Here is a 15167-nt window from a genome sequence, read left to right as displayed (position 1 = left end):
ATGTAAACGTCCAGAATAAAAAATGTACTTGAGTAAAAGTACAAAAGTATTGGCATCAAAATGTACTTAAGTAAAAGTACTAAATATTTGAAAATAGCCGATCTACAAGCTGTATGTTTTATAATATCATAAATTATATCTGAAACTAAACTAACTCTGTAACTAAAGTTTTCAAGTAAATGTAGTGGAGTAAAAGTACAATATTTGCTGAGACGTAGTGGAGTAGAAGTGAAAGTATTGGAAATTGGAAAGACTCCAGTAAAGTACAAATACCTCAGAATTGTACTTAAGTACAGTACTTAAGTAAATGTACTTAGTTACTTTCCACCACTGCTCTGCGGTGTGGTAGTTTTAGTTTTCATGGTTTGGTAGCATCATGTGTGCCTCATTCATCAGGTAGGCGGGTCTCGTTCACAGACGACCTCTGTGGATTGATTCTGTTGGATCGGATGTCTTTGTCCTGCAAAAAAAAGTGACTTTTCTTTCTGTCTTCTATTCTTCCTTCCCGTCCGTCCTCCCCTTCATCCACCCATCCATCCATCCAGGACACAGAGGAAGGTAAGGACATTGTTTTTTAAGTATCTAAATTAATTGGTGTGAAAACTGACGTCTTTACTGTCTAGTGCAGTGGTTCTCAAACGTGGCCTGAAAAGATTGAGGTTCCCAAACATTTTCATGTCAAGGACCCCCAAAGTAACATGTATCTGGCCACGGGCCCCCATCTGAAAATATTTAGCCAGTGCCAGTGACCCCCATACAAGATTTGTGTAGTTAAAATGTTTCCAAAAATATCCCAAATTTGTTTAAGATATTTTTGAAAATAGAAGCTCTACAAGCTCACTATATAAATGATGTATATATAGGGGTTAAAGTGGTTACATTGTATTAGCTAATTTTGCCTGGGACCAATCGGAACCCCTAGGGGTCCTCGGGCCACATTTTGAGAACCATTGGTCTAGTGGGACTAACGGTTTGCACGGCGTGTGCCTGTGAGTGTCTTGCAGTGTGTGTGTGTGTGCCCCTGTGCGTGCATGTGCGCTCATGCGCGCATAGTGAGTCAGGATTGTGCCCAGTGACAGCTGTGTGTGTGTGTGTGTGTGTGTGTGTGTGTGTGTGTGTGTGTGTGTGTGTGTGTGTGTGTGTGTGTGTCTGCCCGCCCCAAAACAGCAGATCCACATGCTCACAACACGTCGCAGTGTGACCTGTTGTGAGCTTGTAGATCTGCTATTTTGCATGACACTGGCACACTATTACGCTCAAGCTTGAGGCTCAGGATGTCCTCGCAACTATAGTTATACAAACGTGTCTGTCTGTGTGTCTGTGCGTGTGTGCGTGTGTGCGTGTGTGCGTGCGTGCGTGCATGTGTGGGTTTTCTACTCATCCATCATGACAGACAACAGCATGTGCACAAAGAGTGGGCATAGTTTTTGACGTGCTGCTAAACCCACTTCAGTCACACTCACACAAACCGTACAAGACAGAGGGCGTTCGCTAAAAAAATAGCGGATCTACAAGATCTTATATATCGGCATATTTTTTCGGGCCATAAGAGATTTGGTGTAGATCGGAAAAAGGACGCACCCAAGTACAGTGCAACTGAGGTCCGTTTTACTTTTTAAGTATAGAGGGTAGAGGTAAGTGTAAGGACAGAACGCTTTCTTATTGTCAGTCGTTGTTGATAAGGGGACAACATGACACTGTAAAGAGGTTAGTATGACTTAGGCCGTAAAAAAAATATGGACAACGTTGCGCCATTGGTTTCTATGGACTGTAAATGAAGCCTATTTTTCAGCGATCATAAAAATTGAGTCTAAAAATCAGCATAATTGCCAATACCGATGTCTTTAAAAAAAAAGGCAAATAATAGCCCATTATATCGGCCAAAACTAATAGATCTGAATCAGGGCTGTAGTTCTCAGCTGGGTGCCTTCAGATGTGCGGCCATTCTGCAACTCTCGCCTTTGTCTCGTGTACGGATATGATGCTCCTCCCCGCTGTGCTAACCTCATCTTTGTCTCTTGTAAGGATATGATGCTCATCCCCGCTGAGCTAACGCGGACCTGTCAGAGTAGACGTTCCTATTTATAGAAACAGAGTGTGAGGCGATGTGACATGAATTCTGATGCGCTAACTAACGGTAACGACACACAGCTCAACCCCGAGGCAGGAAGAGCCCCCCCACACAGCGCCGGTGTTAATTTTGTCGACTAAAAACTATGACGGAAAATGTCCGTCGACCACCTTTTTTCACTGACTAAAACTAAATAAAAAACTAAGTAAAAACTAGGCTATGGTGACTAAAACTGTGACTAAATATATTCATAATAGGCTCTATGCACAGCTGCCATATTGGGAATGAATTGGGCCCCTGCCTTACTTCCTTCACAGGTGTTACCAATGATACTAATTAAGGCTCTGTTCCATTTAGTGTGGCATAGTGGTTGTCTTATTTTCAAGGACCCCCATAACTCTGAGAGTGTACAAATGGAACCAAATGGACCCTTATGGGTCCATTTGGTTCCATTTGTACACTCTCAGAGTTACACACCCACCATAAGGGGCCATTTGGGAACCAAAATGGAGTGTTTCTAGTGAGCCAACATGCACATATCAGCACCCTGACCAGAATGGAACAGAGCCTTCATTAGTATCATTGGTTACACCTGTGAAGGAAGTAAGAAGAGGGCCAATTTCTTTCCAATATGGCTGCTGTGCATAGAGCCTATTATGTAAGTTATTTGTCATCTCTGCCCCGTGCACCTTTTGTTTGAGAAGCCTAAAAGCCAAACAGAAATGCAATTTCTATTCATAATGTTCCAATGTTCAACGACAGAAACGCAATGAAATCGTGATCGCAATTATTTGCGACAATTAATCATCAAGTCAAATTCCATAATTGACAGCCCTAGCTTATCTGTACTCCACTACACCTCAGAGGCAAATATTGCACTTTTTACTCCGCTACAATTCATTGAGAACTTTAGTTCAAGTGAAAAAAGAGACAAAGTAGAGAGACTGCGTGTCAGAGAGGCGAGAATGACAGAGAGAGGCCCCCCAGTGCTGAGCATTGTTGCCATATCTGCTGCTTATTATAAGCAACTTTGGGCTTGTTTTCTATGAAGTCGCTTGAAAATAATTGGTAATTGTGGTTTGCGTTTTTTTAGGCTTGTTTCTAAAGTGTAGTTGCTTATTTTGGGCTTGCTTCCCAACGTTGTTTAAACCAGTGGTTTAAAACACTTTCATGTCAAATGAATATGTCATTGTCCACGTATCCCCATCTGAAAACATTTTGTGCCAGGCACCCCCCTACCAGATTTGTGTTTCTTTTGAAAGTAGCAGATCTACAAGCTCAGAACGTGTCGCATCGCGACACGTTGTGAGCTTGTAGATCTGCTATTTTCAAATAGCCAACGTACCGTATGTTTAAAGTGCTCGTGTGACTTGTGTCGCTTCTTTTGGGCTTGTTTTCATAGACCTCGTTGCTTATTTCTTTCTCAACATCTGGCAACAGTGGGGCTGAGCCACGAGTGTGTGTGTGATCCAGCATCACGTGGCTATGGTGTGGTGTTTGGCCATGATCATTCTCCTGGGATCTGATGTTTGAGGTTTATACAGCGTGAGACCTGCAGAAGAAACACTGCCAAGCCAGCAGGTGCAAAGAAAGAGCAGGGTTTAGATTTGGAGTATAACACTATATTGTGATAGTAACCATTGCTATAGTGTTTGTTCGGTAACAGGAGTCTCCCTGTCTCTCGAGCTCTTTAGTCAACAGAAATTGTACTTTCAGGTGGGTTGCACATTTTCAACCAATCAGGAGAGAGTACCCATTTATCAGCTTCACGTTTATAGTGTTATGGTGTTCCAGTTTGCTCATTTCTTTGTGTCATCACTTACAATGTATCTTGTTTAATCTGTATCCTGATTGGATACAAATTGAAATGCATTTTCTGTTTATTAAAGAGCTGGAGAGACATGGAGACTCCTGTTACTGAACAAACACTCTATAGCCATGAGTACTATCCGATTATGTAGTTATTTAAAGGATTAGTTCACCCAAAACATGACTTATTTTCTATCAATTACACACCCCATGAAGCCTTGAATACATGGAGATTTATTTGTTTTTGTCGCATTCCTGAGCCAATGGGCCTGAAAATTACGGGCCTGAAAATTAAGGCTCGGCCCTAACTGGGCCCGACTGGGCCGGCCCGAGGCTTGGCCCGAACCCGACTATTATCATCATGTTAGGCCCGAAAGCCCGAAAAAACCCGAGGGGGGGAAAAATAAGATTTTTTTTTTCTGTTCTGAATGTGTATTTATAAAGCAAAGTTTGTTGTTTACCCAGGGTGTCGGACTAAGCACGAAGCTTGTTTCCAGCCGGACCCTGCATGGAAGCCTTGCTCAAGGGCTATTCAGCGGTGATTCATGATTGATGTGATGAATTGGGGAATCGAACTAGGGACCTTCCGGTATCAAGGCCGCCCCTCTAACCACTAGGCCACCGCTGCCAGAATTATCTATTATTATTATTATTTAAAAAAATCATTTAAAAAAAAAAAAAAAAAAAAATTCATGGAGCCCGAGGCTCGGCTCGGCCCGACCAATTAGCATACTTTTGAGGCCCGGCTCGGCCCGAAAATGTGGGGTCGGGTCGGGCCCGGTCGGGTTCGGGTAGAATTTGAGAACTCCCTGGTAGGAGACTCTTGAGTCTCCTACCAGATACAATAGCATCTTTCCGCCGGTCATCAAATTATTGGCTTGAATCTCCATGAATTCATGTTATTAATAGAAAATAAGTAATTTTTTGGGTGAACTACTCCTTTAACACTTATTTCAACAAAGGAATATCACTTGCCCTACCTTTATAGGCTACTTCGATTATTTTCAAAAATAGCCGACAATCTACTGTACAAGCTCACGACACATCCTTAATTTGATTAGCCGCAGCTGTGTTGCTTACATCACTATGTACTCTAAGGTCAGCCTCATACAGCCTGCCATGTTTTGAATCTGCTGTAGTTTTTAACCTGAACTGGAAAATAAAACTGCCAAACCAGAAAATTTTACTTGAGTAATAGTACACAAGTATTGGTATCAAAATGTACTTAAAGTACCAAAAGTAAAAGTACTAAAAAGTCTGAAAATAGCCGATCTACAAGCTCACAACGCGCCATGATGCGACGCGTTGTGAGCTTGTAGATCGGCTATTTTCAAGTAGCTTAGGTATGAAATAGGGCTGAAATGGTTAATATGTTTTATAATGTAATTATTTATATCTGCAAAGTAACTAGTAACTAAAGTTTTCACATAATTGTAGTGGAGTATAAGTACAATATTTGCCTCCGAGATGTAGTGGAGTAGAAGTAAAAGTATCGACAATTGGAAATACTCCAGTAAAGTACCTCCAAATTGTACTTAAGTACGGTACTTGAGTAAATGTACTTAGCTACTTTACACCGCTGCAAACCAGCCTAGGGTTTCATGTCCCTTTAACCGCTGCATGTGACTGGCTCACTACTGACCTCCCCCGCCCGAGCATCCTGATTGGCTGTGTGAACGCACAGTTACCAGCGACAAGACCCCCCCCCCCCCCCCCACACACACACACCCCTAAAATCAAAGCATGGTGTGCAGTGTAAATCCTAACGTCACCCATATATCGTTGCTGTCGGGTGGAAACCTTGTGCGTCCAAAGCGGCTACTTTTCAGGAAATGGAAGACCTTTTTTTTTTACCTGTGTTGTCACAAGCTCTTGTTAACCCATTAAGACCGGGAACGCATCTCTGTCATTTTGAGATTTCTTTGGGCTATTCAAAAATAGCAGATATACAAGCTGTACCGAGTGCCGCGCTATGAAAAATCATGAAAATGTGTGCAAATCTTTGAATATATACATTTCTAACTCAAATCTTTGCTTCTGGGGGTCCCTGGAACAGAATATTTTCAGATGGGTGTCCGAGGCCAAATGCATATCATTTTGGGAGGTCCTTGACATGAAAAAGTTTAAGAACCACTAATATTTAGCAACATAAGTAAAAAATAAAATAAATAAAAAAGCAATAAGAAGCAATAAGATTTGAGTTACAAAATGTTCGCTTAAAAAAATACATATGTTAAAAGATTTGCAGAAATGTTCACGATTTTTCAAAAATAGCAGATCTACAAGCTCGTAGGCTATATATGAGCTTGTATATCTGCTCTTAATGGGTTAATACTTTTCATTGGTTAAATATTGATAAAACCCACTTACCTTGACATGATGTAACTCCAAAGGTGGGCAAGAAATCAACAATAATTGCTCCATTGATTAGAAATTGATCATTCAATTTATGCTCCTCATTGACTTACATTGCACAGTGAAGAGACTCAAGGAGGAACTCTTTTAGCCCGTAAACAAACGTAAACAAAGCTGATTCTGACAATATAGAACATCACCAAACCTGGTACTATTTTATTTTTTTAAAGAAAAAATGTTACTTCCTGTTGATTTTGCTATTTTTTATAGGGTCGGAAACTTGGAAGTAAACATTTAAAAATAAATAAATATTACCAGGTTTGGGGTATTTTTTTAACGATCAATTTCTAATCAATGGAGCAATTATTTGTGATTTCTTGTTCACTTTTGGAGTTGCATCATGGCAAAGTAACTACACAACCCACACCTCTACCAAAGTGGTCTAGCCCTTTAACCACTTCAACGAAATTGCCAATCAACGCGTCGTGAGCTTGTAGATCTTCTAATTATGTTGCTTTTGTGTGACACTGTAGTATTACAAAGTAGGGCATTATTAAAAAAAAAAAAAAAAACATAAAACGTTGAAATACAAGGTTTCTGCCCGACAGCAACGGTATTCAACTCTGACTTGTTGAAGCCCTCCAATAGGCTCTATGCACAGCAGCAATTTTGGGCCTCTTCTTACTTCCTTCACAGGTGTTACCAATGATACTAATGAAGGCTCTGTTCCATTCTGGTCAAACAGAGTCAGGGTGCTGATATTGTGCATGTTGGCTCACTAGAAATACTAGTGGGTCTCACAGTGTGGTCCAGGAACCCTCATGGTTCCTTGAGAGGGTGTAACTCTGAGAGTGTACAAATGGAACCAAATGGACCCGGGAGGGTCCATTTGGTTCCAATTGTACACTCTCAGAGTTATGGGGGTCCTTGAAATTAAAAGGTTTGAGAACCACTGTGCTACACTAAATAGAACAGAGCCTTAATTAGTGTCATTGGTAACACCTGTGAAGGAAGCAAGGAAGGGGCCCAATTTCTGTCCAATATGGCTGCTGTGCATAGAGCCTATTTGGCCACTGACCCCCCCCACCACCACCACCACCACCCCCACCATTGCAGGTCCTTCTGGATCTCCCAGTGTCACGGGGTGTCCCACATCAGCAGTCAAAGCCTGCACACCACCGCCAGAACAGACGACATGTGAGTGAAAGAGTGACAGGGGGACGAGACGAGACATAGGACAGGACGCGAACGGCGTATTCCCATTTCCCAGTGACTTGCAGGCGAGGGGGCGAGGGGGCGGGGAGCGCATGCAGTCAGGGCACAGAAGTCAAGGCACAGACGGCTGTGTCGTTGACGGACAACGGATGCACGCTTATGAGAAACAACCAGTGGTGGAAAAAGTACTCAAATTCTTGACTTAAAGGAGGAGTTCACCCAAAAGATGACTTATTTTCTATCAATTGCACACCCTATGAAGCCTTGAATCCATGGATTCTTTTTTGATTTTGTCGCATTCCTAAGCTAATAATTGGATTCCCGTCTCCTACCGGCTAATGTATCCGGTAGGAGACACGAAGTAGATTATTTGTGTCTCCTACCAGAAATACACACGGTCATCAAATTATTGTTTTAGGAATGCCACAAAAACAAAAATAAATCCATGAAATCAAGGCTTCATGGGGTGTGTAATTGATAGAAAATAAGTAAAGGTTAAGTAAAAGTACCAATACTGCAATATAGAAATACTCTGTTACAAGTAAAAGTCCAGATAAAAAAAATGGACTTGAGTAAAAGTGCAAAAGTATTGGCATCAAAATGTGCTTAAAGTACCAAAAGTAAAAGTACTAAAGTATTTGAAAATAGCAGATCTACAAGCTCACAACGCGTCACGATGCGACGTGTTGTGAGCTTGTAGATCGGCTATTTTCTAATGGCCTATGTATAATATAGGGCTGAAGTGGTTAATGTATGTTTTATAATATAATTATTTACATCTGAAAAGTGACTAGTAATTAAAGTTTTCAAATAATTGTAGTGGAGTAAAAGTATAATATTTGCCTCTGAGATGGAGTAGAAGTAAAAGTTTTGGAAATTGGAAATACTCAAGTAAAGTACAAATACCTCAAAATTGTACTTAAGTACAGTACTTGAGTACATGTACTTAGTTACTTTCCACCACTGGAAACAACAAAAATAAAACCTGGCGAAACAGTTGCGTGTATCAGCGCAAGATGAGGATAAAGGAAACATTCAGTCTAAATGTCCAGTTTGCTAATTTACTACTACTGCTACTTTTGTAGCAAGCTTGACTTGCCCCCTTGCCTGCAAGTCACTGGGAAAACGCTGTTTGCGGACAGGACAGGACGAGCAGACAAAACAAAGCAAACAAGCAGATAATCATTAGTACTGCCTTGAGAAAAATGTGTGCGTGTGAGTTTGCGTGCGTGTGTGTGTACTTGTATTGCTATGCTTAAGTTGTGAGGGCCAAATGTCCCCACAAGCAGTGGTGGGAAAAGTACTCACATTTTTTTATTAAGTAAAAGTATCAATACTGCAATGTAGAAGTACTCTGTTACAAGTAAAAGACCGGAACACAAAATGTACTTGAGTAAAAGTACAAACGTATTAGTATCAAAATGTACTTAAAGTACCAAAAGTAGAAAGTAGTCATTATGCAGCACGTCCCATTTCACAAGTTTTCAAATGTATAAAATGAATACAAATCTTTGAACATAGCAGATCTACAAGCTCACAATGCGTCACATCGCGAACGCATTGTGAGCTTGTAGATCGGCTATTTTCAAATGGCCGAAATGTATATTGGGCTGAAGTGGGTAATGGATGTTTTGTAATAATAATCTAAATCTACAAATTAACTAGTAACTAAAGTTTTCAAATAATTGTAGTGGAGTAAAAGTGCATTATTTTCCTCTGAGATGTAGTGGAGTAGAAGTAAAGGTGTTGGAAATTGTGAATACTCAAGTGCAAATACCTCAAAATTGTACTTAACTCTTTGACTGCCAGAGTATTTTCATAATATACTCACCCAGTGCCAGCAATTTTTGTGTTTTATTTTGTGTATATCCATAATAATCCATCATCTGGCCGTGTGTATAAACAAACACGATCCATGTACCAGCCCCCCTGGTTAAGTTTTCAGAGCCGAGCTGTCGTGAAGTTGTTTTCACCAGCACAACCAGGCTGCAGGCACCATATGCCGGAATTCCTAAAATCGCCTTCCTAAAATGTTCATGTCCTCACAAGTTTACAAACGTGTGTGTGTGCGTGCGTGTGTATGCGTGTGTGCACTGCTGTGTGTCGCAGAACCACGTCACCGTCTTAAACCCAATTACACTCCGTTGACCGGGGTTCCCCAGGGGTCTATTCAAGGCCCCCCTCCTTTTCCCCCCCTCTAGGCCAAATCTCGAAAATAGACGATCTTGTGAGCTTGTAGATCGGCTATTTTCTGTGAATGTTTCGCCCCCCCCCTGGAAATAAGAACACTAAGTGGTTAAATGCTGTTCAGTCCATTGTGGCTTGGAGGGTGTCCTTTGTCTTCACCCAGTGGGGAGGTGTGTGTGTGTGTGTGTGTGTGTGTGTGTGTGTGTGTGTGTGTGTGTGTGTGTGTGTGTGTGTGTGTGTGTGTGTGTGTGTGTGTGTGTGTGTGTGTGTGTGTGTGTGTGTGTGTGTGTGTGTGTGTGTGTGTGTGTGTGTGTGTGTGTGTGTGTGTGTGTGTGTGTGCGCGCGCGCGTGTGTGTCTGACTGTTTTCCTGGTCCTCACAAGAGAAATGCTTGTTTTTTGGGTTAAAGAGGTGGTGCCATGGTTTTGCACTTTTTCTGTTTTTCATGTGTCTATGAGGTTTATAGAACTTCATTAAGCCCCCTGGTGGTGTTTTTATGGTGTTTTGACTATTTTGAGTTTCTACCTGGAGGCTGAAACCTTGAGGGTCAAACGTGCCAATAGAAAAACAGCGCTTTAGTGACATATTAAAAACATACCCTCCCCCTCATTATCATAACACAACAGGTGTGGGCATGAGGAGGAGGAGAGACTAGGACAGGTGGGTGGTGCTAAGGTGGTGGAGGAGGTGCTAAGGTGAGAACCAGACCACTTAATGAACTGGAGGCGTGTCCACATAAAAACATAATTTTAACAATTTCTGTACACTTTTTTGAAAAGAATCTTCCTCCTAGTATAACCATAATACCTGATGATTATGTTGTAGGGGGGGGGAATCACTGAAAATCACGGCACCCCGTCTTTAAAGTTTTTTTTAGAGATACGTTTACAATTAGGAAAAGATTCAGGTTGGGGTTAGTGTTAGGACCAGACATTTAGAGGTTACGGTAGTTTTAGGGGATTAGAATTATGCCTGAGTCATACTAAATTGTAGTAACCGATCTGCAAGCTCACAACGCATCGCACTGTGCAAATGCCCCAAAATGGCATTATTAAAATCACATCCCTAAAGTGTTGATGTCCTCACAAGTATAGTAATACGTGTGTGCGTCAGCGTTGATTTCGTCGAATAAAACTATGCCGAAAAATGTTTGTCGACTACCTTTTTTCACTGACGAAAACGAAATAAAAAAGCTACGATGACTAAAACCAAAGACTAAACAAATAAAAACTTGTTAGGGAGGGATTAGTGGAAAAGAGATCCAGTAGAACTAAAAGACAAGTCATTTTATGTTTGGTTGCGCTCGGGTGTTGCACTCTGAAAATAGCAGATCTACAAGCTCACAACGCGTCGCACAGCAACGCGTTGTGAGCTTGTAGATCGGCTATTTTCAATGTGCAACCAAGTGTAAAATCAGCCATTAAAACGCCATCAAGGCACCGCCAATTAAAAAATTAACTAGATTTAGTTGACTAAAATCTTATGATATTTAGTCAACTAAAACTAGACAAAAACTAAAGCATTTCAGATGACTAGAATTACTAAATGGAATTTTATTCAAAAGACTATGACTAAAACTAAATCAAAATGACCTTGTGAGCTTGTAGATCTGCTATATTTAAATGGCAAAGAATAGTAATAAAAAGGCCGTTCGTAATATCACCATAAAATGCTGACGTCCTCGCAGGCATTCAAACGTGTGTGTGTGTGTGTGTGTGTGTGTGTGTGTGTGTGTGTGTGTGTGTGTGTGTGTGTGTGTGTGTGTGTGTGTGTGTGTGTGTGTGTGTGTGTGTGTGTGTGTGTGTGTGTGTGTGTGTGTGTGTGTGTGTGTGTGTGTGTGCGTGGTGTGGTGTGCGAGTGTGTGGTGTGCGAGTGTTTGCATGTGCGCGCACTGCTGTATGTCACTCCGTTCGGTCGCGGTACTGTGTCACCACTTAAACCCCATTACACTCCGTTGACCGGGGTTCCCCAGGGGTCTATTCAAGCCCCCCCCCCCCCCCCCCTCTAGGCCTAATCTCGAAAATAGCCGATGTACAAGCTCACAGCGGCTCTCTCTGCGAGTGGTTGTGAGCTTGTAGATCGGCTATTTTCGGTGAATGTATCCCCCCCCCCCCGGAAATAGGAACGCTATAGAGTTCATAGTGGTTAAATGCTGTTCAGTCCATTGTGGCTTGGGGGAGGGTCGTTTGTCTTCACCCAGTGGGGAGGTGTGTGTGTGTGTTAGTGTGTGTGTGTGTGTGTGTGTGTGTGTGTGTGTGTGTGTGTGTGTGTGTGTGTGTGTGTGTGTGTGTGTGTGTGTGTGTGTGTGTGTGTGTGTGTGTGTGTGTGTGTGTGTGTGTGTGTGCGTGCGTGCGTGCGTGCGTGTGTGCGCGCGTGTGTGTGTGATATATGTTCATTATACAGGGTACAGATATGATGCAGGGCACATCTGTCCTTGTGCGGCGTGTCACCGTGTCCTCTACGTGAAGGGGGGGGGGGGGGTTGTCAAGCTGTGCTCATTGGTGCCTTTGTGTTTCTTTTTTTTTCTTTTTTACAGATCCAATGTCAACTACGTTCCTCCACCGCAAGAAGTGAGCGTGAGTACTCTCTCTCTGTCTCTCTCTCTATCTCCTATCTGTCTGTCTCTCTCCCTTTCTCTCTATCTCTGTCTCTCTATCTATCTGTTTGTTTGTCTCTGTGTCTGTCTGTCTGTTTGTTTGTCTCTGTCTGTTTGTCTCTGTGTCTGTCTGTTTGTTTGTCTCTGTCTGTCTGTCTATCGGTCGGTCGGTCGGTCGGTCTGTCTGTCTGACTCTCTCTCTCTCTCTCTCTCTCTCTCTCTCTCTCTCTCTGTCTTTCTCCCCTCTCTCTCTGTCTGTCTGTCTGTCTGTCTGTCTGTCTGTCTGTCTGTCTGTCTTTCTCTCTCTTTCTCTGTGTGTCTCTCTCTCTGTCTCTCTCTCTCTCTCTCTCTCTCTCTCTCTTTCTCTCTCTCTTTCTTGTGTGTGTCTCTCTATCTCTCTCTCTCTCTCTCTCTCTCTCTCTCTCTAAAGATGAAGATTATTGATAATGTGTGTACATACGTATGTATATCGTCGCCTTGTATCTCCATGTTTCATTTTGTAATGTTTATACCATTTTGGGCGGGAACACCTATTTGTAACTATACCTTTCAGGACGGGAACCCCTTTTGGGGTTCTTGTTGATGTACAGTATATAGCAACATCCATTTGTTGTAATTAATACAACTGATTAGTAATTCATAAATAGGTTTAGTTTTTCAGAAAACTTAGAAGCCAGATTTAGAAGGCGTTTTTAGCGGTGCCAACCGCTCTATACGTGGCTTTGACTCGGTGTCTGTGTGTCTGTGTGTCCGTCTGTGTGTCCGTCTGTGTGTCCGTCTGTGTGTCCGTCTGTGTGTCCGTCTGTGTGTCCGTCTGTGTGTCCGTATGAGCCCGGGATGAGCACGGCAAAGAAGCAACACATACAAACACACGCACACACACACACACACGGACTTGGAGATTGCCTATGCCATCTCTCCTCTCATTTGCCACACGTGCCACCGGTTATCAAAGAGGGGTCCAGGGACCCCCAGGGACGTCCGCCCGTATGAGCACGGGATGAGCACGGGATTTTAAACAGCTATAACTCCAGTTTGCAGCATGCCACCAAGTCCAAATTTGGTATGTGGACTTAGACCACCAATACGGGCCGAGCATGAATTGCTCAGGCCCCGCCCCCTCTGTCTTCCCATTGGCTGGCCTTTAAACAGCCATAACTCAAGTTCGCAGCGTGCTACGGAGTACACATTTTGGACATGGACTAAAACCACCAATAGGGACAAACTGTAATTACTTAAGCCCCGCCCCCTCTGTCTGCCCATTGGCTGGGCTTTAAACAGCCATTATTCCAGTTTGCAGCATGCTACCAAGTACAAATTTGGTAAGTGGACTCAGACCACCAATAGGGACGAACTGAAATGAGTGAAGCCCCGCCCCAAAGGCACCGCTTCCTTCACACAGGGTGTGATTTTTACAAACAGCCTCAGGTCTAAATGGGTTATTCATAAATTAATGCCCCATTTTATACTTTGTTGCATGACAGTGTCATGCAAAACTAGCAAAAATTGCCGCTCTACAAGCTTGTGACATGTTATGAGCTTGTAGATTAGCTATTTTGACTATTTAAATCTTTATTATGACATGCCCAAAATAGGGAATCCAGCCGATCTACAAGCTCACAACGCGTCACAAGCTTGTTGATCAGATATTCAAATAATTGTAGTGGAGTACACTATTTGCCTCTGAGATGTAGTGGAATAAAAGTACTAAAAATGTAAAATATTCCAGTAAAGTAAAAATAACTCAAAATTGTACTTAATTACAGTACTTTAGTAAAAGTACTTAGTTACTTTACACCACTGCATTGTATCCAGTGGAACACAGGTTCTTTTTTTTATCCATTTCCTGAAACGTAACGGTTTTGCACACATAAGGTTTTCACCCGACGGTGGCGCTATCATGGCCACCTTTACCCAAGCATTTTTGCTCCGTAATGAATTGCTAAGACCATTAGCTGTTGTTCTGTAGAAGTGAGTCAAACATTTTTGCAGCGCAAATACAATTAAACACACATTGCAATCTAATATTCTCTCTCTCTCTCTCTCTCTCTCTCTCTCTCTCTCTCTCTCTCTCTCTCTCTCTCTCTCTCTCTCTCTCTCTCTCTCCACAGCCCCAGGACTTCAAACACACCCAATCGTTCATGCTGTGAGAAGCAGGTCTTCTTAGTAAATACACCCCCCCCCCCCCCCTTTTTTTTTTTTTTTTTTTTTGCTTTAATGTGCCAACACTGGATTTATTTTTATTCACTTTTATTTTTCTATTTTTGGACTCAAAAGAAGGAGCTCTTCGCCTCGCAGACACGATTCTGTTCTCAATCTTTTAACTACAAAACTTTTTTATTATTATTTCAAGTACCCCCATAACTCTGAGAGCGTGCAAACTGAACCAAATGGGCCCATAAGGCTCCATTTGGTTCCATTTGTACACTCTCAAGAGTTACAGACCTGTAAGGGTTCATGTGTACACTCTCAAGAGTTACAGACCTGTAAGGGTCCATTTGTACACTCTCAGAGTTACAGACCTGTAAGGGTCCATTTGTACACTCTCAGAGTTACAGACCTGTAAGGGTCCATTTGGTTCGATGTGTGCACTCTCAAGAGTTACAGACCCGTAAGGGTCCATTTGGTTCCATGTGTACACTCTCAGAGTTACAGACCTGTAAGGGTCCATTTGGAATGCCCTCAAGGAACACTGAGGGGGTCTCCGGACCCCAACTTTTGAGAAACACTCTTGTGGACGGGTAGCGACGAGGGACAAACACGTTAGCAAGGCTTTTTTTTTAAACAATTTATCCTGTTGTGTTGATGTGTGGCTATCTTGTTGTCCTTGAAGTGGGCCTATGAGGTTTACTACACTTACATGGCACAGTGCCTCCACCTAGTGTTCAAACGAAAGTGTGTGTGGTTTTTTTTCCCCCTCAATAGGCTCTATTCA

General features: G+C 42.4%; 1 protein-coding gene across 1 annotated transcript in view; it reads left to right on the top strand.

The window, feature by feature from the left end:
* Positions 1-14737, top strand: part of jam2a (junctional adhesion molecule 2a) — a 49796-nt gene extending 35059 nt beyond the window's left edge. The window contains exons 8-11 of the mRNA XM_084050897.1: positions 546-558; positions 7352-7432; positions 12173-12212; positions 14344-14737. Of these exons, the coding sequence (XP_083907023.1) occupies positions 546-558; positions 7352-7432; positions 12173-12212; positions 14344-14382 (173 nt within the window). The 3' untranslated portion in view covers positions 14383-14737. The remainder of the gene's footprint in view (positions 1-545; positions 559-7351; positions 7433-12172; positions 12213-14343) is intronic.
* The last annotated feature ends 430 nt before the right edge of the window (positions 14738-15167 follow it).

The sequence above is a fragment of the Gymnoscopelus microlampas genome, assembly GCF_963454915.1.
Source record: "Gymnoscopelus microlampas genome assembly, chromosome: 24".
In the NCBI taxonomy this organism is placed as follows: Eukaryota; Metazoa; Chordata; class Actinopteri; order Myctophiformes; family Myctophidae; genus Gymnoscopelus; species Gymnoscopelus microlampas.
Note: the sequence above shows the minus strand (reverse complement) of the source record. Positions and strands in the feature narration are given on the sequence as shown.